This window comes from Rhincodon typus, chromosome 10 (genome assembly GCF_021869965.1).
Source record: "Rhincodon typus isolate 14 chromosome 10, sRhiTyp1.1, whole genome shotgun sequence".
Lineage (NCBI taxonomy): Eukaryota > Metazoa > Chordata > Chondrichthyes > Orectolobiformes > Rhincodontidae > Rhincodon > Rhincodon typus.
In genome coordinates, this window is record NC_063341.1 from 40737866 (window position 1) to 40764432 (window position 26567).

Genomic DNA, 26567 nt, shown 5'->3' on the forward strand with positions numbered 1-26567 from the left:
GCAGGTGCTCCACAAAATGGTCTCAGAGTCTATGCGTGGTCTCACTGATGTAGAGAAGGCTACATTGAGAGCAGCAGATACAGTAGACTACAGTCTTTTATCTTTAATCTTTCTTTCTTTCCTCTTATCTTTTATCTTTCCTAGTTACTTTCTGTATCTGCACACTAAACTTGAGATTCACGCACCAGGGCACTCAGATCTCTTTGAATCTCAGAACTTTGTACTCTCACCATTTAGATAATATGCTTCTTTTTTAATCTTCCTGCCAAAATGGACAATGTCATATTTTTCCCACATGATACTCCATTTGCCATTATTTTCCCCCCAATGTATCTAACAAATCAAAATCCCTTTGTTGCCTCCCAGTGAGTGTATTGTTCACAATTTACCTTCCTACTGACATTTGAGTCACCAGCAAAATATAGCAACCACACCTTTGGTCCCTTAATCCAAGTCATTTACATCAATTGTAAAAGGCTAAGGCCACAGCATTTAGCCTGTGACACACCACTCATCAGATCTTGCTAAACAGAAAATGACACATTTATATCCACTCGGTACAACTGAAATTTCAAAAGCAATTTGAGGGCTGCAAGTCGGTTTGGTATTTACTTCCCACCCCAAATAATTATGTGAGTTTGGCTAAAAAAGCTAGCAAACTGCTGATCACCACCTCCACTGTCCATGTTCTCAGATATAGGAAACATCCTTTCTGTACGTGCTCATTTAATGTTCGCTGTTTCACAGAAGCTACAGTTTGACTATGACAGGGGATGTTTCTTGCAAATTGACTATTCTGCAGCACTATTGCATAGCAGTAACTTTTGTTGCAGTATTTCTGTCTATTCAGGCCCTCCTAAAGTTCCTGGCTTCCCAGCTGCGGACTTCACAGGCCCCCCAAGCTGCTTCTGAACTCACTCTCCGAGGGCAGTTAAGCATATGGATGGCAATAGAGACTGTGATTCATACTCAATAAGTCTAGCGAGAAGTCATGCAGTGTTACAGTGTTTCAGCCAACTGGGTCAGCTTGGAATAAGTTCAGGTTTACTCAGCCTCATGAAATCACTACTTTATGATATATAAAAAATAATAAATAAATGGGCTTTTTAGTTTTCTTTTACAACATCAGAAGACCTTTCGCCACAAGGAACATCGTGTTATAACCATATCATTCATTTCTTCTCAATAAGCCAAAAGCTCTAGTCTAGTCCACTGAATAGTCAGTTCTTTGGCAGCACACAAGGTTAAAAGTCAGATAACCAAGTCATTTAAAATGTAACTTTGTGTACAGAAAATGACAAACTGTTGACAATAAATGCCTCCATAATATTTTGTAAAGTTAATTTAAAAGGTCCTGTTATATTTTTATAATATTTTACAACCATGTTGTTCAATGGGAACACAATTTCACTGTAATTGAACTCACACATTGAACAAGACAGTATAAAAGTAGGTTATTTTTGCGGTTCTAGACAACTAAAAAGTTTATAAACTTTTAAGTAATTATCGAGTAAGTGTAGGCATCTTTAATATTACACTACTTTATGAAGAAAGACAATTAGCAAAGCCATCATAGAGCACTTAAAGTAATTAATTGAAAGATAAGAGGAGGGAACTTGTGTTGGAGGCAGAGAATGTGGGCGAGATCCTAAGTGAGTACTTTGCATTGGTATTCACTCAGGAAAAGGATATAGAGCATAATGAGATGTGTATGGAGCATGCTAATATGCTAGAGCATTTTGAGATTGAGAAAGAAGTGGTGTTCGATCGCTTGAAGAGCATTAAAGGTGTAGAAGTCCTCAGAGTCCGATGGAATCTACCCCAGGTGAACGAGAGGCGCAAGAGAGGAGATTGATGGGGCCTTGACTGAGATTTTTGTATCCTCACTAGCCACTGGAGAGGTCTGAGGACATGCAAGTAGCTAATGTTGTTCCTCTGATCAAGAGCAGAAATAGGGATAATCCAGGAAACTGCAGACCAGTGAGTCTCATAGCAGTGGTTGGGAAGCTACGACAGAGAATGTTTAGAGATAGGATTTATGCATATTTGGAAAAGCTTGGCCTAATTAGGGACAGTCAGCATGGCTTTGTGTGGGGTAGGTCATCTCTTACTGACTCGATTGAATTTTTCAAGGAGGTGACGAAGGTGATCGATGAGGGTAGAGCAGTGGATTTACATGGATTTTAGTAAGGCTTTCGATAAGGTTCCTCATGGTAGGCTCATCCAGAAATTAAGATGCATGGGATTCACAGTGACTTGGGCATGTGGATTCAGAATTGGCTTGCCCATAGAAGACAAAGGGTATTTGTGGAAGGGTGTTTTCAGGCTAGTGTTTTGTGACTAGTAATGTTCCACAGGGATCCGTACTGGAACCAGTGCTGTTTGTGATATATATAAATGACTTGGATGAAAATGTAGATGGGTGGGTTAGTAAGTTTGCAGATGATACAAAGATCGGTTGGAGTTGTGGATAGTTGAACATATCAAAGGACACAGCGGGATATAAATCAGTTGCAGATATGGGTGGAGAAATGGCAGGTGGAGTTTAATCTGGCTAAGTGTGAGGTGCTGCACTTTGGGAGATCAAATGCTAAGGAAAAGGAAACAGTTAAAGACAGGACTCTGTACAGAGGATATTGGAGTGCAAGTCCATAGCTCCCTGAAAGTGGTCATGCAAGTAGATAGGGTGGTAAAGAAGGCACAAAAACAGAAGTTGCTGGAAAAGTTCAGCAGGTCTGGCAGCATCTGTGAAGAAAAAAATCAGAGTTAACGTTTCAGGTCCAATGACCCTTCCTCTGTTCTTCTGAGTTTCCTAGTGTGCTGCCATTCATGGAGTATGCCCTAGTCTTGTTATTTCTTCCAAAATGCATCATCTCACACTTTTCAGGGCTAAGTTGCATCTGCCACCGATCTACCCATCTGCCCAACCTGTGTAGATCTTTCTAGGATCTAAGACCTTCCTCCTCACCGTCAACCATCCAATCAATCGCTGTGTCATCCACAAACTTACTATCGCCGCCCCCCACATTCTCATCTACATCATTTATGAATATCACATACATTATCCTTCTGCTGCACAATGTATAGCATTTTTAAGTAAGTCACCCTAAAAAGATATGGAATTCAATAAGTGAAGTCAGTTCAAGGAAATGAAGATTAATATATTCCAATAGCCTGGGCCCAGTCTCAAATATCAAACCATCAACTTTGAATGAGACTACTCTTATTTACCCCACCATTATTTATTGCTGTATCACAAAGTCTACAATTCACAATATCACATCTGGAATTTGTGTTGCATCAATAATTATTGAAGACACCTAATACAATCCATAGGGTAAAGAAATGGTTGTCAAATAACACAGATTGTTAGGTTGGATTTTTTTTAAAAAACTCACTCATGGGATGTGAGCATTGCTAATGTCCTAATTCCTCTTAAGATGATGGTGGTGAGCTGCCTTTTCGAATCATTGCAGTCCATGGGATGCAGACCCACAGTGCTGTCAGAGAGAGAGTGTTCCAAGATTTCAACACAATGACAGTGAAGGAAGGGCAATATAGTTCTAATCTGAGTTGGGGTAGTACGTTGCATGGACTGGATCTGGCAGATGGTGGGGTTTCCATTTGTCAGCTGCCCATGTTGATCTAAGTGGTAGAGGCTGTGGGTTTAGAAAGGGTTGTTGAAGAAGTGTGAGCGAGTTGCTGCAGTGCATCTTGATGAAGCAGCTGATGATGTTGGGCTTAGGTCACTACCCTATGGAACTCTTGTAACAATTTCCTAGGACTTGTCAATTTTCCAAATTGTCAATTTCATAGCTGTACTGGAGCAGCTTGGTTAGAGCATAACTAATTATGGAAGAGGTCTTCAAACATTATAGTTGGAAAGTTGTCAGGACTATAGCTTTTGCTGTATCCAGTCCACTCAGCTCTTCTTGATATCACATGTGGTGGATAGAACTGGCTGAAGAGTGGTGCTTACAAAGCAGAGGACTTCAGCAGGAGGCCAGGATGCATCATGCATCCAGCACATGTGGTGAGCACTGTCACTGAGGACTAGGATGTTTTTGAAGGCTCAAATTTGAGTGGACAATACTTTGTTAATTTCTTTTCAGTCAAGAACATAATTAGTTGCTATAATCGGACTCAAAGCAATTTTACATTGCATGGAATTTATAGATCAAAACTTCTCTTTCCTTATTCTTCATTCACAAGCTCCATCCCTGTACCCCATTCCTTCAACTTGTCTCTCTCTGATCCTTCATTCAGTCCTGAACTTTTTCTGTGGATTTTCCTCCTCCATAACATCTCACACTAACATTTTAAATTCCTTGTTGTCAGATTTCACTTTCCCATTTTTTCTTTCCCCTCCTTTCTCTTCTGTTTTTACTTCTTCCCTGTGTTTGCCTTTGCAACTTTGGTGAGGGGGAGACAGTAACAGTAGAGTTCATGTGAGTTGATGCGTTCGAGAATGCAACAGCCCAGACACCAGCTGTATAGAAATAAGGGTAAGGCACAGTGGGAACAGTGTCAAATGCTGAGACACAGCCTGAAAAAAAAATGCGATAGGTAAGGAGGAAACAGGCATGCAATCGTTTTCAGACTTGCTGTGTCTAAACAAGACCAGTCAGTTCTTCCAGGTGGACTAAGCAACTGTTGCTGGAAACATTCTTTAATTACTCTTTCGGACCAAGCTGAGAAAAACAAATAAATCATAATGCAATGTGGACACTATTAAGAAAAAGCATTCATCTCTACAGATCTTGATAATTAAAAAGAAATCACAAAACGCCAAAGCCAGATTTCTCACGTCTTCCTTTTTCAGTTGGGCCCTTCCAAAGGAACTTGGCTAACTTTTGATATCAAGTGAAGGAAAGCAACGTTGCTGAGAGCAGAAAGAACATGTCACCCCGGTGTACTGCGGCTGAAATCACTATCTTCACTATCTGCAAGCCTTCTAAATTCTCGTAATCTGGCAGGTCAACCATTTCCACGAGCAGGAGGGGTGGCCTAAAGCATTCAGCTCTAATGAGCTAGATAACATGGAGAACCTGATCACAGGACTGAATAAAACTCGCTAAAAACTGACCAGTTGTTGATGCCTCCAGCAACAATCTTCACCATTAATCCAGTAAAAGCAAAATTCTGCAGATGCTGAAAGTCTGAAACAAACACAGAGAATGCTGGAGAAATTTAGCAGGTCTGGCAGCATCTGCGGACGGAGGAACACAATGTGTTCTTCTTGTGTTCACAATGACTTTTCAGAACTGAATCTTCTTCAAACATTGCCAACCCTGCTGAGCTTCTCCAGCAACTAATCATCTTAGTAGAACAAATCCTAATTCCACAGGCTCTTAACCAGCTATACAGAAACTATTTTCAGTCAATAGGGCTGAGGTTTATGTTTTGTGACTATGTTGAAGATGCATTGAGTTCTTTAGACAGTTTTTGACTATGAGGCTTTGTTTTCTCACCATTTCTTACCAATTTGACCTCTAACTCCCTGTCCCGCACATACGGCATCCCTCACACCCGATTCCAACCCCATCATACCATGCACCAATCCTAGAACAACTCAACAGTCAACAGATATCCCAGAGTTCACTGGTATCACTTGCACCCATGTTTAAAAGGCTGTTGCACACCCAGCCAAGCACAATCAGTGGAGCTGCCCTGTGTGGTTCCTGTCACTTGCAGCAGGGGCGTCACAGACGAGGAAATCAGTACCATACTTTGTTGCAGCCACCTGGATGTCCTGGTGGATGAGTGATGCAAAAATGGAACATCTTCTTCGAAGACCATCAGTGGAGGTCATACCAGTCTGGTCTGAAGTTGCCACCTGTGTCAGTGCAGTCTCAGCCATCTGAAGGAAGGCCATTCTGCCATCATAAGTGCTACATTTTCTCTCTGATACTTTACACTCACTCTTTGCTACCGTACCCACATGCCACCAAGGCTCAAGATCAGACTAATTCCTGCAATGTCTTCCACACTCCCTCTCACTCAACCCAATCCCCATCACCACTAACTCTGCATGCACTCACACTCCCTAATCACTAGCTCACATCAACTTGCCCCGCGCCAAAAGAAACAGCTGTGCCACCACTTAACATCCGTTAATAGCCGCCTCTCTCTCATTGCAGGAGGAAAACAGACCCCAATGGGGCAAAAAGAATCAAAATAGGTGGTGGGCTGTCTGAAATTCGACTCCTTACTGGTCATCCAGAGGGAATTCTGATTCTGCCTGCCCCAAATGGTTGGCTCATTTCACCAAAGCCCTTGTCATTCAAAGCCCTATTAGATTCTACCCATTGTATTTTTCTCTTGTCTATGTTTCACTTCAGTGTATATTTCCTTTACTTATACTGCTGTAATAAAATGAAAACATTTACATTGGAAAGACAGTGAAGGTTATAAAATTATGAAAATATGGAAGATGGTCATGAGTCACTGTAGCTACACATTATTTTGATAATATCACTCACCCTGGACCTCTGGAGGTATCAAGACTTCATGTTGCACACAAATACATTTAACATGTGCTAAACATCAAGATATTTTGATCCTAGCCTTCCACACTATATCCTTATATCTACAGTGTTTAGATATTTAACTACTTCATTGCCAAAGGGAACACCTTGTGACTGCCTGTACAAATGGATTCCAAATCCTTTTCCCTGTTACCCCTGGTCATCAACAGCACAATCTGAGATATTCCTAAAAGTTAGCATTGTTTGTAAATTGGAGAGTTTTATCATTTCAATATTGTGCTGTTTTCCATGCCTGTTCTTTGCTGGGGCTTCTAGGACAGACAATGAGATAGACTGCCTGCCCAAAAACCAATTACTCAAGAATGAGTCAAAACAGTGAATAAACAGTGGAATGGGCATGCAATGGACAGAGTGGAATCATTGAATAACAGAATTCTTACAGTGCAGAAAGAGGCCATTTGGCCTATGGAGTCTGCACTGACCTGAAGAGAATCACACCCCATCCCTGTACCACTGCATGGTGGCTAACCCAACTAACCTGCACATCCCTGGGCACAATGGGGCAATTTCTTTTTAAGCATAGCCAATCCACCTAACTTGCATAACTTTGGGCTGCAGGAGGAAACCAGAGGACCCAATGGAAATCCACGCAGACACAGGGAGAACATGCAAACTTGACACAGTCACCCAAGACTGGAATCAAACCTGGATCCCATGGCTCTGTGAAGCAGCAGCGCTAACGACTGAGCCACCGTGCCACCCGCTCGCTGAGAGTTTGAGACTAAAAGAGAAGATTTTAAATTTAAAAGGGCAATTTCGATTTTTTTGAGTCGGCAGTCACTATCCTAGCTCACTTAGAAAAACATCCACTCGATTAGTTATCAGCCTACAGCCACTGTCTGAAGATTTGTACCCCAGGTGGGCACAGTGAGACAGAAACACTTTGTTTATTCATTTTGAGCAATGTGGGCATCACTGGCTGGCCAGCATTTCTTGCCCATCCCTATTGCCCTTGACAAGGTGGTAGTGAGCTGCCTTCTTGAATCACTGCAGTCCTCCTGCTGTAGGTTGCTATTAGGGAGGGAATTCCAGGATTTGGACGCAGCGACAGTGAAGGAACGGTGATATATTTCCAAGTCAGGATGGGGGAGGGGTGGAACTTGGAGGTGATGGTGTTCCCATATGTCTGCCGCCCTTGTCCTTCTAGATGGAGGTGGTCGTGGGTTTTGGAAGGTGCTGTCTGAGGATCTTTGGTGAATTTCTGCAGTGCATCTTGTAGATCGTACACACTGCTGCTACTGAGTGTCGATGGTAGAGGGAATGGATGCTTGTGGATGTAGTGTCAATCAAGCGGGCTGCTTTGTCCTGGATAGTGTCAAGCTTCTTGAGTGTTGTTGGGGCTGCACTCATCCAGGCAAGTGGAAAGTATTCCAACACTTGAAAGGGAAAGAAACTCAAAATTCCGTGAATGCAACAGTGAAAGTAGAGCTCTGATTTTCCAAAAATTGTCGATGAAATGGGTGGCAAGTATGAAACAGATAGTAGAAAATAGTCAAATTATAAATTAGAAAGAGCTTGAGGTCATGCCATACACTGGAAATGTGTGTTAGAAATAAACATGGCTGGCAGGTGGGATCTTAGAGTTTATCAGCTGTGGCCAGCACTGCCTTTTGATACAGTGCAAGGTGCCAGCACCATGAGTTGCAAGTCCAATCAGTTGACTAAGGTGCTGGCAGTAAAGTTTGTTGAAACCTTCTTTGGCCTACTTGGGCAGGCTTCAGGGCTTCTTCCCTTGTCAGCAGTGAGGTTGCAGAGCTGCCAGTCATCCATTTACCACCGCAGGTCCTTACAGCAAATCCAAGAAGGGAAGACAGCTTGCCACTAGCTCCTCATAGAGCTCAACCATTAGGATACTGACTCAGAACTAAGTTCAGGGTCACAATGTGGTGAGCACATTACAGACATAGGTCCACAATGAAAGCAACACATGGGGTCCACGACACCCGGACAGTTGGAGTGCAGGCCCATAATGAGACTCTGGAATCTCTGATAGATGTGCAGAGGCTTTCGAGGGAAAGTCTGGCAAAGATGCTGGAGCCCATGTGCAGACACAAGTGGAGGGACCTGTCCAAGTTGCTGTTGTGGCTCTGGTGTGTAAGTGCCTGGCTGCCACCAGGTTCAGCACAACATGCAGTGGCTGCTGGATGTGTGCGCAGACATTCACTCCTTCATGCTGGCCATGGATGCAGTGCAGCATTGGCAAGAGGAGAGGGGGAGCAAGGAATCTGGGAGGTGTCAGAGAGGGTGAAGGCCAGCCAGGCAACCCAGGGATATCATCGCTAGATACTGCAAGTGTAGCCTGTACTCCATCCCATCTCTCCCCTTGAGCCAATTGCCTCCAGAAGGGCAGGTTGAAGAGGGGACACACGTACTTTTGCAAGAGAAATTCAGCAGGCCAGAGCCCTCTCGGCCCCTAACTACCAGAGATATCTTAGTCGCCAGGTCATAGCAGTCAGCAGGCTGCCTCCATATCCACTTTGTTGCTGCTGTGGTGCTCAAACAAGAAAGATCAAGAGGTGACAAAAGGCACAAAGGACAGGTATTAAGCAGTGTATAAAATACACCTTTGTAATTACATTTAATTCTACTTTAAACACATTTATTGCATATTTGTTTTGTCACTAGTTGCTGCAAATGATTATATGCACTCAAGGGTGTTACATCTCATTCCCAATCAGTTGTCCATGGTCACAGAAATGTGCAGAGAGCAATAGAAATATGCAGTGATATAGAGATCATGTCCTGGTCTTGTTCATGCAGATGCAGCAGTGGTATCTGAGCAGCACATTTAGCACAAATGGAATGCTCATTATATCAACTTGGCTAGTAGACAGAATCACAAAACCAGCCATGTCAGGCTGAAAAAGTAAAAGATAATGTCGCTTGCCTCTAACTACTGTACTGTTCCATGTATGGACTTCTTGTCTCACCAGCTATACTGCTTTTTCCAAGGTGAGGTCTTTCTTAGATTGCAATATGTCTGATAGGGATTCATCAGTAAGGCCTACTACATCTGTTTGATTTCTTATTAATTTTGCTTTAAGACCTTAATTTTTACATCCTTCAACCAGCCTGAAGAGGCTATTAATTAAACTAGCTTCTAGTCCATCATTTTCTGGACCATTTTGTTAATTTGGCTCTTCCCAGAAATTTATTTTGAGTTGAAGTAGTTGTTGAAAGCTTTTAAGACTTCAGATTTAGCTAATGTTTCAATAATATTATCTGCTCCTGTTCCTTTGGTGTGATGCATTGACTTATTCAGTTTCAGACTTGCTATGAAATCTTTAAGTAATTCTACGTTTCAAGAATCTTTTTGTCCAGATTTAAATTTGATTGGTCCTTCCATGAAACTTCTCAGGTAGTGTATATCAGATAGCATTCATGGCTTCTCTAAACTTTTGGGCATTTTAGATGTTTGAAGTTTTCCTTTTAACATTTGAAGTTTTCTCGCCCTGCTCTGCATTTCACCGACTCCTGCTGTGGAAATTGTACTGCTGTGGAGAATCACTCTGCTAGATTAGGTTTTCTTTCTTAAATAATGCAAAACTATTGAAAACTGCTTTACTTAAATCATTTCAATATTGCATCACTCTCTATTTCCAGAGCATCAAACATTGGCAACAACTTTCTACCTTGCAGTCCCACATACAATGAAATTGACCTCAAAATCAGAACTGCACATTTTTTAAAAAAAATTTGTAAGATAAACTGGATTTCCCCATGCTGCCTGTCCATTGATACACTATATTGATTCTTCACCCTGTATTAAGGGCTGTTTACCAGATTTCCAGTTTCTAGATTCTCTGACTTGACGTTTGTAATTGCTAGATTGTGATTCTCTTCACAGTGCAGCTCAGCACTGTGGTACACTATGAAGGCCTCTGTGTATTGATGTCCTGACTTGCTCTGCATCCACTTTTTCCCTGGAGCAGATCTGGATGTGTTCTACTGTATCTTTCCAAGCTCTGCAGTTTAGCACTGCATTTTTCAGTCCATTTAAAGTTGAGTTCGATGTTTTCTGGAGTTCAGGCACATGCACAAGGTCTTCCTTATGCTTGCTGTCAGGTGTCTGATTATTAGTCTCTTGCAAAATTACATTTTCCTTCCCACCAGGCTTCCCGCTCCTAGGAGCAGCACGAGATTCCACCCACTAGGCACTGATCCACCCTACAATGGAAAAAATGCCGCTGGCCTGGTAAAATTATTTTTAATGAGACATGTGGATGCCTAAATATGTTTACTCTGTGGTGGTGAGCCTGTATGAAGCCAGTCCTACCATTGATCAAGTTCCCTGATGGCAAGGCATGGTTGGGGAACCAAGTTGCCACGGGTCCCCACTATTTTTATACACACCTACCCCATCACGATCCCTCTTTGCGTGGGCTCATAAAATTCTCCCGACACTTGACTGAAAACTCAAGACTCAGTAGCTATGTTTTCATGCTCAGCCAAGGACCTATACATAACAGTTCAATGTTCGTGGTGCTATGATTGGTAAAGGCAATGTTTCCAGACAATATGGTTGATTATCCAAACACCCTTTGATGACTGTTCAGTGAAACTGAAGCAGATAAGGGATAGTCGTGGAGTCATATGTCACAGAAACAGACCCTTTGGTCTAACATGTCCATGTTGACTAGGTTTCCCAAACTAAACCAGTCCCATTTGCCTACATTTTGCCCATATCCCTCTAAACCTTTCCTATTCATGTATCTGTCCAAATGTCTTTTAAATGTTGTAACTGTACCTGCCTCTATGACCTCCTCTGACAGTTCATTTCATATATGTACCACCTTCTGTGTGAAAATATTGCCCCTCAGGTCCCTTTTAAATCTTACCCCTCTCTCCTTAAACCTATACCCTCTAGTTTTGAACTCCCCTATCCAAGGCAAAGACCTTTGCTATTCACCTTATCTATGATCTATGATTTTATAAACCTTTTCCAGATAAAAGAGCCCCAGCCTCTTTATAACACAAACCCTCCAGTCCCAGCAACATCCTTGTAAATCTTTTCTGCATCCTTTCTAATTTAAAAATATGTTTCCTATGGCAGGGTGACCAGTGCTGTATGCGGTACTCCAAAAGTAGCCTCAATAGTGTCCTGTACAGCTGCAACATGACATCCCACCTTCTATACTCAAATGCTCTGACCGATGAAGGCAAGCGTGCCAAATACCTTCTTCACTGCCCTGACTACCTGTGACACCACTTTCAAGGAACAATGTGCCTTAACCCCTGGTCCCTCTGTTCAACAACACTCCCCAGGACCCTACCATTAACTGCATATGTCCTGCCCTTGCTTGTCTTACCAAAATGCAAGACCTTGCATATACCTAATCTAAACTCTATCTGCTGCTCCGTGGTCCACTGGCCCAGCTGATCAAGATCCCGTTGTGCTCTTAGATAACCTTCTTCACTGTCCACTATACCAACCATTTTGGTGTCATTCGCAAACTTACAAACCATGCCTCCTATATTTTCATCCAAATTATTTATAAAAATGACAAACAACAGTGGATCCAGCAGCGATCCTTGTAGCACACTGCTAGTCATAGGCCTCCAGTCCAAAAAGCAACTCTCTACTACCACCCTCCCAATTTTGTATCCAACTGGCAAGCTGTGAAGCCTATGCTAACCAGCCTAGCATGCGGAACCTTGTCAAAGGCCTTGCTAAAATCTGTATAGACAATGTCTACTGCTCTGCCTTCATCGATATTCTTGGCCACATTCTTAAAAAACGGAATCAAGTTTGTGAGACACAATTTCTACGCACAAAGCCATGCTGACTATCCTCAATCAGTTCTTGCTTTTCTAAATACATGTAGATCCTGTCTCAGAATCCCCTCCAACAATTTACCCACCACTGACGTCGGGCTTAGCAGTCTGTAGTTCACTGACTTTTACTTGCAGCCTTTCTTAAATAATGGCACTGCATTAGCTAACCTCCAGTCTTCCAGCACCTCACTGTGGCTGTAGATAAGTGTCTCTGCTACGGTCCCCACAATTTCTTCCCCAGCTTCCCACAATATCCTGGGATACACTTGATCAGGTCCCGGGGACTTATCTACCTTTATGCTTTTTAAGGCCTCCAGCATTTCGTCCCATGACTATTTTAGCTGAATGTTCCAACATTCTGCATAGCAGTGCCCAAAAAATGTATGACATGAATGTGCCTGTCACATGGAGAAAACACCTCATCCAATATTTTTTCAGCCATCTGTGTAATAGCAACTCTGCATAATTCGGCACTTGTTTGTCCTTGGTGCTGAGTGTTGCAATGCTGGTGGGATGGGGGAGGATTTAAATTTCAAAATTCAAAAGTCTCTGCAATCAATCACAGTTTAAAAGAAATGCAACAGCTACAGATCCAGAAAATTGATGAAAACACAGCACTATAAATTCAAAAGCCTTGTGAAAATACAAACCTGTCAGATCTGATCATAAAACAGGTTCTGAACGAAGTACTAAAATTTTCCACTAACTACTTTGGAAACAATTTGCAAACCTGAAAGTCAGGAAAGGACTCAGTAGAATCTGATTTGCTATTATAAATATTTTTTAAAAATGTAAAATCTTCTAATTTACTGGAGCAACTGGTTGGCAAATCTTTCTTCAAAAGTAAGAGAATTTGGATTGTACTGATCAGTTTAGATGGAACAGTAGCTGAATTGTAAGCTCTGGGAATGGCATTCTTGATGCACCACACAGACCAAAAAGACAAAACCCATTTACAAAAGTTCAGCATCTCAGCCAGAGTTTAATTCATATTTCCTTCCAATTTGCTTCTTAAAATTTGTAATAATCTGCAAATATTTTCTACTTGTAAGCAGAGGAGCAAGAAATTTCAAGCAAGTTTTTTTTTTTGAAAGCTGACCAAAATCTCAGAAACAGGTTTGCGGCAGTCTCCTAAATTGGTACATCTGGAAATCCAACAGCAACAATCGTTTTATAATTATAGGCTACAAAAGCCCATTAATGAACTTTTCATGAAGGAAAAGAAGTCTTATCTTTCAAAAAAAAAAAACAATGACATAAACAAACCTTTTTCCACAGTCTTCAAAGGATTTGAAGCAAGCTCCTAAATTGCAACTGACAGCAAGCACTAAAGGCAGAGCATAGTGCCAGAGCATACAGTAATCTAATCAGAAACCATGCTGGCTTGGCCAAGCTCCACTAACTCATGTAACGTTTGTTAGGCCGTTGTCCAATTTCTTTGAAACCCTGTAAATATTATTCAAAAACAACAAATTTCTGAGGGGTCGTCCAGTGCCAACTTCACATTAGTTTCATTTACGACAATAATGGGTGCACGTTTAGTGGCACAACAGCCATGTCAACAACAGCCTATGGTTTACATGAGCTTGTTTCATCAAGCTAACTCAATATGAGCTAAAAGATTATGATTCCATTCAAGATAGGTAGAGGGAAAAAAAATGCAAAAAACTGACTTGACAGGCTTCAATACTGAGCCATACCTTTTTGTACTCTAGAATAAACTTGCAATTAGCTGCTATATACCTTTTAAAATAACCTGGAACTTTTCTCCCCCATTTCAACTGACCCGTTTCTTTGTACTCATTTTGACAAGATTGAAAATGTCAACAAAATAACAGCTCCGGTTCTTACTTGGGATGTATCATGATTAAAGATGACAGCATTCAAGTCCCCACAGTTGTAATGCTTGATGAGGTCCTCTGTTGTGTAAGGGGCTTGCAAACTGCCTGCTCGGAGGCTTTCATGTTGCAGCAGAGTTTGGTTTAAAGCAAAGAGGACCTGTAATGACACAAGAATAAAACAATTATGAAGAATACTACCAAGTTGGAAACAGATGGAATTTAGAACAGCATGGGTCGAGGGTGCATAACAATTTAGGCACAGTCACATCCCCATACAGGGTTTAATAATGAAGCTGTGTTTCTATTTTAAATAGGCAAAATGTTATGCATGATGTGAAATGTTATGCTAGGAATGAGACAATTCAGGAATCATTTTCCGTACACATATTTTTCTCCTCTCTTCATCAAAAGATGCTGGACACTGATCATCTCTTTTTATACCATCCAGGCATCAATTTTTCAAGGGTGAGCCCAGATAGTGAGTTTTGGAAGGGAGGAGCTACTAAATTCTGTGATGGTCCATTTGCTGTCTGAACCTAATGATGACAAACTGGATGACTTGTTGTAACATCCTATCTCTACAATTGCTAAGCATATTATTACGTAACGATAGAGAGTGTTCTGCAAAAAAAAGTATATAATAGACTTGCAACAATGTTTCAATAATGTACAAGAGGAGATTTAAGTCCTAAAATTTCCACAGCACAACTATAGCAGAGTTGGACCTCTATCAACATTCAGGTAGCTGACTTTACCAGACGTTGCAGGTTCATCTAATTTATACAGGCAGAGCTATGTATGCTATTTAAGTACAGCTTATCAACAACATATCTAATACAATAGTACAGTATACTATAATGCAGCTGCCAAATTGTCCATGAACAGAAAATGGATAAAAATTAGCTGCTGGGGAAAATGAAGGGGCAGAGTAATAGAAACCTAAGGAATTAGGTGGAAGATACTTAGGACAAGAAGCCAGAAATAGGATAAAGCAAAAAAAAACTGCTTTTGATTAATGAGGAAATGCAGCAATGGAGGAAGCAGGCAATGTTTGGAACAAGGATGACAATCAGTTTGAAGAAATGAATATGAGATTTCAGGCATCCAAACTAACATGTCCTTCTGAAAAAGATTAGGAACAAGAGAAACATGGTATTTGAAAGCAGTTCTGTGGGTCTGCCAAAAATGTGCTTTACGCTTTTTGTAGGAGGCTATTTTGGCAATGAGTGCCACCTCTTCAACTCTCAGGACAGTTTTACAGCACAAGAAAAAAAAAACTAAATGCTTCAGCAGGACAGCCAAGGTAAGCCCCTTATACATGTTTCATTCCATTCATTAGCCTCATGGGATTAGAAGAGTCAGACTTGAAAGCAGGAGGTAATAATCGGAAACAGATGTTCTAGTCCGAGGCTCCCAAATCTACTGATTCACTTTGTTAGCACCTAGCTTGTATTTGAAGAATTCTAGATGCACGTTACATTTACAACGAGGCACCAAAGAACCATTTGAAAAGACCTATGGCACATAGTGACGGCCCCAGCATAGCCCTACATAATTTGCATTACCAATAACCAAGAAGGATTCAAACTTCAACTTTGGTGTATCTCAGTTACACAATGAGTTCAAAGTCCTGTAAATTTCAGTACCTGGGGCCAGAACCACAACATTTTTGCACCAAAACCATGTTGAAATTAAACATCCTGACACATTCTGTCAAAGATAAGTTTCAAGACTTTTTTTTTTAAAGTAATACTTTGCTTTGAGTTCGTTATGGAGAGATTTTAATTTTGTTAAGTTTACTTATACTTTCTTAAGATCTTTGATGGTCCCAATGTTTTTCACTGCACTACCAAGAGTAAAACGTCAGGTTCAGTTTTTCCAAGTCATTTCATCACCTTTTTGGCTCAACACAGTCAAACTTCTATGGCAACAACCTTCAGGTTGCTCCTTCAGGTCAGTTGTACGTTGCCACCATCTTCACTTTACTCATGGCCCTTTTAACCCTCAGTTCTGAACACTGTCAGTCACTTCATTGACCCTGCTTTCTTCTCCACTCTCTATTACATCTCTTGCACGTAATTTATACTTCATGTCAAATACTATTTTTCAGGAAGGTAACAATGCACAGATGAAAGATTAAACAAATCAGAACAAAATCAAAGCACTAACTTTACACTTAAAAAAGAGCTGTCTGGGATATCGCCTGAGGATGTCACTGTTGTGGATTGTCCCTTTCATTCTACAGGCCAGAACAATGTAAGACAACAAACAAATAACTCAGCATAACACTCTTCAAATGTACAATGTCAGAGGCATTTTCAAATTGAAAGACTTTCTCTTATGGACGGGGAAGGCTCATTATTCTACAGAAAAGTCTGGAGATGAGGTCATGGTGACTCCTGTGCTTCTTTATACTTTGGAAACTTGGCTAACTTGCAGCAAGCCATTCAAAACACTGTAGTACCACCAGTCATGCCTTCAAAAAATCTTCCAAATCTAAAGCAAGAAAGGTGGTTTGACACCAGAATCCTCTCCCAAGCCAGAATGCAAAGCATTAAGGCATTCATCACTCTAAATCAACCCCACTGTAGTTTATATGTTTGACACCAGTCTCACAAAGCAGTTGCTCTACTAGGATCTTCATTGGAACAGGGGACTTCCAGGAAAACGACAGGAACACTTTTGGGATGTCCTCAATGTATTCCTGAAGAAATCAAATATACCAGTTGACTCATGGGTGTCTCTGGCTTAACTGATCAAGGCGGAGAACGTTCATTCTAGAGGATGTTGTATGAGGTGATGGTTCTGCAAGGTTAATGTTGGAGACTGCACTGAGTTCCATCCAACTGGGTGACGTCATATAGCAGTGGTGGGGGGACGGTGGGTTCAGAAATCAGGAGAGAACAGCCCTGGGTCCTGAAGTGGACAAATGCATCATATATGTCTCCGATTGCCTCAGTGACAATGTCTAACTAGCTAATATAATTTGTAGATAATTGCTATATGCAATAAAGTACATCATGCTAAAAATCACTGGTGGTTGCTCTGCTACCACTGTAAACTAAGTAGGCTGTTTAACCAGTCAAGAGAAGACAACTGATAGTGCAATCTTTCTACCCACAGTTACCATAGAAGGCAGCGAACACATCAAAACACACAGAAACACACAGAGATGATGTCGATGAGTTGGAGAAAGACAACAAACCTCCCATCAATTTGTCTAACTGACCCTTCAAGTACCATCAGCTCCACTTGTGGCAAAGTCTTCAGATTGTGCATTGGACATGTCAGCCTCTCAGACCCTATCATACTGGATTGGAGGCAAATCATTCTTAATCCCAATGGGCTGGCTGCCAAAGAAGAATTATCTGGGTTTTGGCATGTTAGTCTGCTGCTGCTGCTGGTAAAATTGAGCCAGAAATTCATGACACTGTTGTATCTTGGAAATGGTATACGGTTAGCTGAAGGGCACCAGTGCATCTTGGGAAGAGTTGCTGTGGACTGCTTTGCCTTGAAGGGTTTATCAGAAAAGGCAATGTGCAATGTTTTGGAGGAATAATGCAGCCTTCCTAATCTGTAAACAAGCACATCACCATAATTGGAGAGAAGCCCTATGGCCATCAGTTCTGGTTCTGCCAACTGTGCTGCGTTGTGGTAAGAGATTGGTTCGTTCTGGGATTTGCACCAATACTATGCATTTGTGAAGTTAATTCTGATAACAGGATATGCTGTGCAAGCATTCGAGGTTTACCTTCATCTTCACAGTTTAAATTATATATTTGGCTTCTCAAATCTCCAACATTATTATGCAGGGTGGATGCACACCCAACGCAAAGTTGTCAGAGGTTTGCTGAATCACTGCCATATTGCTCCTGTGTGGTAATACATGTTCCAGAGGCAAACCTGCGTGATCTGATTCATAACTTTGACATTCACCACATCATTGCCGGTGAGGAAGAAAAGTCATCTGCCTTGTTTGAGCTTTGTAGATTTATTTAATTCAGTCACTGGTCTTGAAACGTTTAAAAGAAAACAAGGCCCAAAACCTTTCCCAACTTGAACTAATATTTCATCATTTATTTATAGAGCTTGAGAAGAGACTTTCAAACACACTATGAGACCTGTTCAATTATGATGGACAGTTACTGAAAGGCAGGAAATCACTGGTACAATCAAATTGAACCTGTTTAAATTTATGAAAACAGTTTGCAATGTCCAAAGAGATTAAGAGAAAAACCAAATTTTCTTGGGCAATCCATTGATGTGAATTGATTTCCTGTTTAACTTAGACAGAGACCAGCAAAATCCACAAGACGTTTACAGAGTCAATGTTGCAGCAGGCCCCCTCAATAAGGAACTGGATCACTGCAAGCTTTGAGATCCAGATCAGGCAAGCAGCTTAAACATTCTGTCAAGATGAGAGGTCTAACAGGAATGTACAGGTTCAGGGGGGAAGGGTAGCAGAGGATCCTCCAGTCAACGAAAAGGCCAGCGCCAAAGATGTAAGTTCTACACCAACGAGCTACCTTCTCACTAATCCTACAAATTCTGGAGGGTGTGGACTTACACAATTCCAGTGTAGCTGGTGGGGAAGCAAATCCTATAATAACCACAGGCCCCACAGTGACAAGAAATTTTTGAAAACACTGACTCAAAAAAGCCTTTGGCAGTAATAGCTCAAATCTTCCTTCGGGAAATAGTGCAAGCAATTACATTTAGTTGTAGACTTGCTCACCAAGCTGATGTGTTTGATTGCAGATGTTTCATCACCCTGCTCGGTAACATCGTCAGTGCACCTCCAGTGAAGCGTTGTGCAATCAAACACAATGGCTCAGCAAGCAAGTCTACAATCTCATCTACAACCCGAGCTAGAAATCTTCTCAAAAACGGTGAATCACATTTAGTCTTCAGCTCTGTTTCTTTTGGAATTCCACAAGTTTCACATTTGAGAATGGCAGAATACCAGCTGACCCCAAGGAATTTCATGGCCTACAAATTCATTGTCAAAATTTATCTTAATATTCAGGTTGTCGCTTTTTGATTAATTTCCCTATGAGGAGCTAAATATTCAAATTTCTACTTCAGGAATGTATTATGTTATTTTTCTTCTTCTTGTTAAGTATACTTGCTTAAATTTGGACATAATTTTATGTGATACTCTATTATGTCCCAAGAGCAAGCTCAGTCCCATTGAGCCAGTGGTTAACTCCAGTAGGTGAAATAATTAACAAAAAGATTATTATTCTAATTAGTAGAGGCATATTGCTGAAAGCTCATTTAGTTATCATGGTTGGTGAAAATATTCCCAAGAGGCACAAAGAGTCAGGGTTCACTTGCCAATTTAAAAGGACTGATGCACAAAGGATTAAAAAATGTAATTGTGGCATTTCATTTCATTTTTTGTTTTACATCCAATTATTTTCCTTTCTTCTATAGAAGGTTTTTTTTTGATGGGTATAGTCTCACCAACCCTTGCATCCTTCTGGTACCATATCCAACTCATTTTTCTTCATATACATAGAATTACAGAGAATATCCAGCAGAGAAACAGGGCATTCAACACAGCCAGTCCATAGTCCACCCAAGCTTTCTCCCATCCATTTTTATCTAAGTCCATAAGCAGAATCGTCTGCTCACTTCTCCCTCATTTTGTTACAATGCTGAAACAAGACCAGTAACTTCTTTTATAAGTAGAAGAAAGCCAAAATCCAAGTTATTCACTAAAAAGGACAAAGTCAGAAGGTTTTTTGGTTTAGAACAGAATGGATTTTACTACACGAGATCATAAAAGGCAAACACCAAATACTAGTTTCGGTAACCATTAAGACACCAAAGCCCAGATTCAACACAAGTCTAACAAGCAAATTGTGGTCCATTATAAACTTTCCATCACACAGTAAATGGGAGATATAATTAAAATGAACTTTACTAACTGTGGACTTCAGGAGTCTACTTAGTATACCACTTATCTCAGTCATAAAACTCTACCTTCTTTACGTAGAATTTCAACTTCCCTTTTCTTGGGATTTAATTTGACCTTCAGCCAAACATAGTAAGGTGAGGTTTGGCCTCTTGTTAATAAAGTTTAACACCCTTTATTAAATAGAACTATATAGAAAGGGTTGTAACACAGGACATTTTCTGGAAGTTTACAGGCTCAGATGCCTGTTCCATATGATCTGAAATCAAATGATGTCACTCGTTTTGCACATGCTCTGCAGTTATTCTTGAATTCAAGGCACAATTAATCATTTGCTCTACAGATAGCAGCAGGAACAACCAATTTTGATCTTGATTTTGATTTTATTGTCACGTGTACCGCAATACAGTGAAAAGCTTTGTTTACGAGCACTAAGCGCAGCTCAGAGCAAGCAAAGGATATACAGATCAAAAAGACTTGGAGGCATGCAGGTTACATTGCAGTTTACATTATTTGGGGCTAGAGTCCATTCGCCAGTCCAATAACAGCCAGAAAGAAGCTGTTCCTGAACCTGCTCGTGTGCACGTTCAGGTTTCTGTATCTTCTGCCTGATGCAAGTAGTTGTAGGAGATCCTTACTGGGGTGCGATGGGTCTTTGATGATGTTGGCAGCCTTTCCACAGCAGTGAGCCATGTAAATGGTGTCAATGGATAGAAGGTTGGCTTCCGTGATGGTCTGGGCTGCGCACACCACCTTCTGTAGTTTCTTACAGTCCTGGGCAGTGCAGTTGCCATAGCAGGCTGTTATGCACCCGGACAGTATGCTTTCGATGGTGCATCTGTAGAAGTTCATAGAATCATAGAGTCCCTACAGTGTGGAAACAGGCCATTCAGCCCAACAAGTCTTCACCGCCCCTCCGAAGAGCATCCCACCTAGACCCATTCCCCCACCTCTACATTCCACATGTCTAACCCACCTAACCTAAACATCCCTGGGCACTATGCGCAATTTAGCATGGCCAACCCACCTACTCTGCACACTTTTGGACTATGGGAGGAAACTGGAGCACCCGGAGGAACCACACACAGACACGGGGAGAACATGCAAACTCCACACAGACAGTTGCCAGAGGCTAGAATTGAACTTGGGCCCCTGGCGCTGTGAGGCAGCAGTGCTAACCACTGGGCCACCGTGCCACCCTACAAGTTGGTGAGGGACCTTATGAACATGCCAAATTTCCTGAGCTGCCTGAGGAAGAGGCGTGTTGAGCCTTTTTGACTGTCACATTTACATGGAAAGTCCAGGACAGGTCGTCTGTTATTGTCACTCCTAGGAACTCGATGCTCTTGATTCTCAGCCTCAGTTCCGTTGATGTAGATGGGGGCATGTTCTCCTCCTTTCTTTCTGAAGCCGATGATTAGTTCTTTAGTTTTGTTGATGTTACAGACAGATTGTTTTCATTGCACCATGTCACCAAGCCCTCTATCTCCCTTCTGTAGTTTGGCTCGTTGTTGTTAGATATCCATCCTACTACGGTGGTGTCATCAGTGAACTTGTAGATGGCGTTCATTCAGAATTTAGCAACACAGTCATATGTGTACAGGGAGTACAGTAGGGGGCTGAGGACGCATCCTTTGGGGGGGCTCCAGTGTTGCGTGTCATTGTGGGGGAGGTGTGGTTACCTATCCTCACTGATTGCGGCCTATGGGTCAGAAAGCTGAGGATCCAGTTGCAGAGGGTTGGAGCCGAACCAAGGTCATGCAGTTTTGAGATCAGCCTGGAGGGGATAATAGTGTTGAAGGTGGAGCTGTAGTCAATGACCAGGAGTCTGATGTAGGTGTCTTTGTCGTCCAGATGTTCCAGGGAGAGTGCAGGGTTAGGGATATGGCATCCTTTGTGGACCTGTTATGTCGGTAGGCAAACTGTAGGGGATTGAGGCAGGTTAGGAGCCTGGAGTTGATGTGGTCCATGACCAGCCTCTCGAAGCACTTCATGATTGTTGAGGTCAGAGTCACTGGGCAGTAGTCAGTAAGTCACATTGCATGTGCTTTGATGTACAGGGATGATGGTGGTCTTGATGGATGATGGGGACTGCGGCTTGTAGGAGGGAGAGGTTGAAGATGTCGGTGAATACCTTCACACAGGACCTGAGTGCTCAGCCGGGGATTCCATCCGGGCCCGTCACCAGCCTGAGTTCCAGGGGCATAATCTTCATCAAAAATTCCACGTCACAGAACCTCCTCAATCCTACTTGAAAAGGTTTGGATGGCGTAAATCAATGTCATCCCTAACGAACAGAAACAGCTACAACAACCGTATCTTTGCCTATTCTGAGTTTCTGAATCAAGATGGTGCAGCCATCTTCAGTACTGCCACCACCAGATTCATCATCTACTGAGAGCTCTGATATCTCTCGGTTTTTAATTAGGATGTTTCAAAAGATTCCAGCTTTGCCCACAGATTTCGTTACAATATGCTTATGCAGCTTCTCCAGTAATCATATCTATATTTTTTGCCTCTACTACTATCAGTATTCTCTGTGGTCGTGAAATCCATGATCTATCCAATCTCCAGTAAAAGAGATTCATCTGATTTATTTCTTGGTGACTGTTTTATTTCATTTTGTTCTTTCCTAGAAGTAGAATTACTCCCTCTACGTCTACGCTATCAAAAATGTTCATAATTTTAAAGATATTTAGTAAGTCACCCCTTAGCCTTCTCTTTGAAGACAACATCTACCCTGTTTATCCTTTCCTGATGGGATATAACTTCACTGGAAGATACCAAGCCTCCAGCCTCATCGTTCCCCAAACCCGCACAGCCCGTTTCTATCTCCTTCCCAAAACACACAAAACTGACTGCCCCAGCCAATCCCATTGTCTTTGCCCGCTCCAACTGTACTTATTTTGACTCTGTCTTTCCCCCCCTAGTCCAGGAACTCCCCACCTACGTCTGGGACACCACCCACGGCCTCCATCTCCTCCAAGATTTCCAATTCCCTGGTCCCCCAAAACCTCACCTTCACTATGGACATCCAATCCCTGTACACTTGTATTCTCCGTGTGGATGGCCTAAAAGCCCTCTGCTTCTTTCTTTCCCACAGGCCCAACCAGTCCCCCTTTACCAACACCCTCATCCACCAAATGGAACTTGTCCTTACTTGGAACAACAACTTCTTTAACTCCTCCCACTTCCTACAAACTGAAGGGGGTGGCTATGGGCACCCGTGTGGGTCCAAGCTGTGCCTGCCTCTTCATAGGATACGTGGAACAGTCCTTCTTCCACTGTTACATTGGCACCATCCCCCACCTCTTCCTCCATTACATCTATGACTGTATCAGTGCCGCCTCATGCTCCCGTGAAGAGCTTGAACAGTTCATCAACTTTACTAACACCTTTCACCCCAATCTCAAATTCACCTCGACCATCTCCAACACCTCCCTCTCCTTCCTGGACCAGTCCATCTCCATCTCTGGTGACCGCCTCGAAACTGACGTCTATTTCAAACCCACCGACTCCCACAGCTACCTGGACTACACCTCCTCTTACCCACCTTCCTGCAAGAATGCGACCCCTTACTCCCAATTTCTCCACCTCCGCCGCATCTGCTCCCAAGATGGAGCGTTCCAGATGACCTCCCATTTCAAGGACCGCAACTTCCCCACTTCAGTGATCAAAAATGCCCTCAACCACATCTCTTGTGTTTCCTGCACTTCTGCCCTCACACCCGCTTCCCCAACAAAAATAAAGACAGAGTTCCTCTGGTTCTCATATTTCACTCCACCAACCTTCGTATCCAATGCATCATTCTCCGCCACCTACAATCTGACCCCATAACCAAAGAGATGTTCCCCTCCCCACCCCATCAACTTTCTGTAAGGACCATTCTCTCTGCAACTCCCTCGTCTGCTCCACACTCTCCACCAGCCCCACCACACCTGGCACCTCTCCCTGCAACCGCAGGAATTGCTACACCTGCCCCTATACCTCTCCCCTCACCTCCATTCAAGGCCCAAAACAAACATTCCACATTAGACCGGGATTCACCTGTACATCCTCCAACTTGGTCTACTGTATCTGCTTGCTCCTGATGTGGCGTCCCCTACATCGGTGAGACCAAATGTAGACTCAGAGACCGTTTTGTGGAGCATCTGCGCTCTGTACATGACAAATGTCAACACCTTCCAGTCACCAACCATTTTAACTCCCCCTCCCACTCCCTGGGTGACATGTCCATCCTGGGCCTCTTCCAGTGCCACAATGACACCACCCGCAAACTGGAGGAGCAGCACCTCATGTTCCACCTTGGGAGCCTGCAGCCCGATGGCCTAAACGTAGAATTCACCAGTTTTAAAAACTCCTCACCCCTGGCCTCATCCTACGTCCAAATCTCCCTCTCATCCCTGCCTTCTTGACCTGACACAACCTGTCCATCTTCTTTCCCACCCATCCACCCCACCCTTCCCACCAACCAATCACCAGTACACCCTATCTGCATCCACCTGTCACCACCCAACCTTTCTCCAGCCCCACCTATCCTCCCTCTCACCTCCTCAACCTGTCTATCTTCTCTCCCTCCTATCCGCCCCACCCTTCCCACTTACTACTCCCCACTACCCCCTGACCTGCATCCACCTATCACCATCCCACCTACCTTCCCCCGGCCCCACCCCTTCCTCCCTCTATTTATTTCCCAGCTCCCTTCACCCTCCCCCATTTCTGAAGAAGGGTCCCAACCCGAAACATCAACTTTCCTGTTCTTCTGACGCTGCCTGACCTGCTGTGTTCCTCCACCTCCACACACTGTGTTGACTATAACTTCATTGGTCTTGCGTGACAGTTGTAAAGTTGTAAACTCTGTCTAGTTCCCCAAATGCTTTTTGCCATACAGTGACCAGAATTGTACAATATACTCAATGTGTGGCCTAACCAAGGTTTGATATATGCTTAGCATAACCCTACTTCTCAACTCTATCCCTCCAGGAATAATTCCTAATGTTTTGCTTGTTTTTTTTTGTGTGATTTTATTAACCTGAATTGCTACTTTTAGGAACTTGTGTATTTGTAGTCCCAGATCCTTTTGCTCACCTACCCCAATCGGATTAATATATTCTAAGAAAAAGTTGATTTTTTTTAACATGCCTCACATTTAGATATTGAAATTCATCAACTGTATGCCCAATATACAATTTATTAGTGCATTTTTGTAATTCATTGATACTCAGTATTGACTATCCCTCTCATTTAGTATTATCTGTGAATTTAGAAATTATGCTTTTATTTCTGATGATTTGGCCCAATGAGCATATGAACAAATAACTTAGAAGTATGTTGTTAACTAAAAAAATAATCAACAATGGAAAACATCATGGCCAAAACTGACCAGTTTCCACTTGGGGAAGAGGGTGGTAAAACATTTCTTCTATGAACACAAGAGAACTTCCCCATGGGATTCATTAATTTGAAGGTTGGAACATGAATTGGGATAGTTTTTCCCTATTAGGCTATGGAGTATCTGGCAAACCGTTCTGTTCCTTTACTGCACGCCATTTTACAAAGTCCAATCTGAAATCAAAACTCAGGCCTTCCAAGTCTGCACGGCTCAGGACTACATGTGGAACAGCTTATTACAATTTGTTTTATTCTCTCCATCTTCACCATGGATGGCAGCTTTCTGGTGATAGCTTGACCAAGTGGGATTCATTACCCAATGTGCTACTTTGTCAAATATTGCTGCAATGAGTTGACTGGGAAATTCAGTCAGCAGGGAAGCCGAATGAAAGTAGAACATTTCCCCACCCACCTGGTGAAAAATTCCATTTTACAAGCTGTGTTGTTCCATGACTGGCTCAAAACCCTGGACAGCCGGATTTGCTTAATGCAAGGAAACCATTGGCATTTATCATTTTTTTCCCAAGAAGTTGACTCCTTTTAAACTATTCAGTACATCTGAATCTGTTTAAAAAAATGCAGATTCAACTGACCAATGCCTTTGATAGTAACCGAAAATGGTATTCTGGTTTGTACATAACATTTACTTGTCTGTGGAATCTAGAACCAATGACTGTTCTAATCATCAAGCTTCAGCTTTTAATACATTTACAGTTTCCTCTTGCGTGACACAATAATATTTAAGATTTTTGTATTTCCAGGAAAACAAACGGTTTCACTCAAGGCAATCATACAGCACAGAGGGAAGGCATTCAGCCCATCAGGAGTGTTTTTGCATGTATGTATATGTCGGTTCTTTGAAAGAATGAATAAATTAATCCCTATCTTCTGCTTGCTTCCAGTAGCATATCACCCATTCCTTTGTTAACATTACTATTTAATCTGCTTCAACAATATTTCCAGGTGGTGTCAGTGTTATCATTGTAAGTAGAATTATAATAGAGGTGCAGCAGAATGTTAGTTCAAGCCCGTAATAATTTAAATAATGTATATCACCAACTATTTTTAAAAATGACTTACTCCCCTACCCAC

General features: G+C 42.1%; 1 protein-coding gene across 1 annotated transcript in view; it reads right to left on the reverse strand.

Moving 5' to 3' along the window:
• The window catches only part of LOC109929784 (metalloprotease TIKI2-like), a 357327-nt gene that overhangs the window by 160091 nt on the left and 170669 nt on the right, over nucleotides 1-26567 (reverse strand). Inside the window, exon 3 of the mRNA XM_048602404.1 lies at nucleotides 14175-14321. Coding sequence (XP_048458361.1) covers nucleotides 14175-14321 — 147 coding nt within the window. The remainder of the gene's footprint in view (nucleotides 1-14174; nucleotides 14322-26567) is intronic.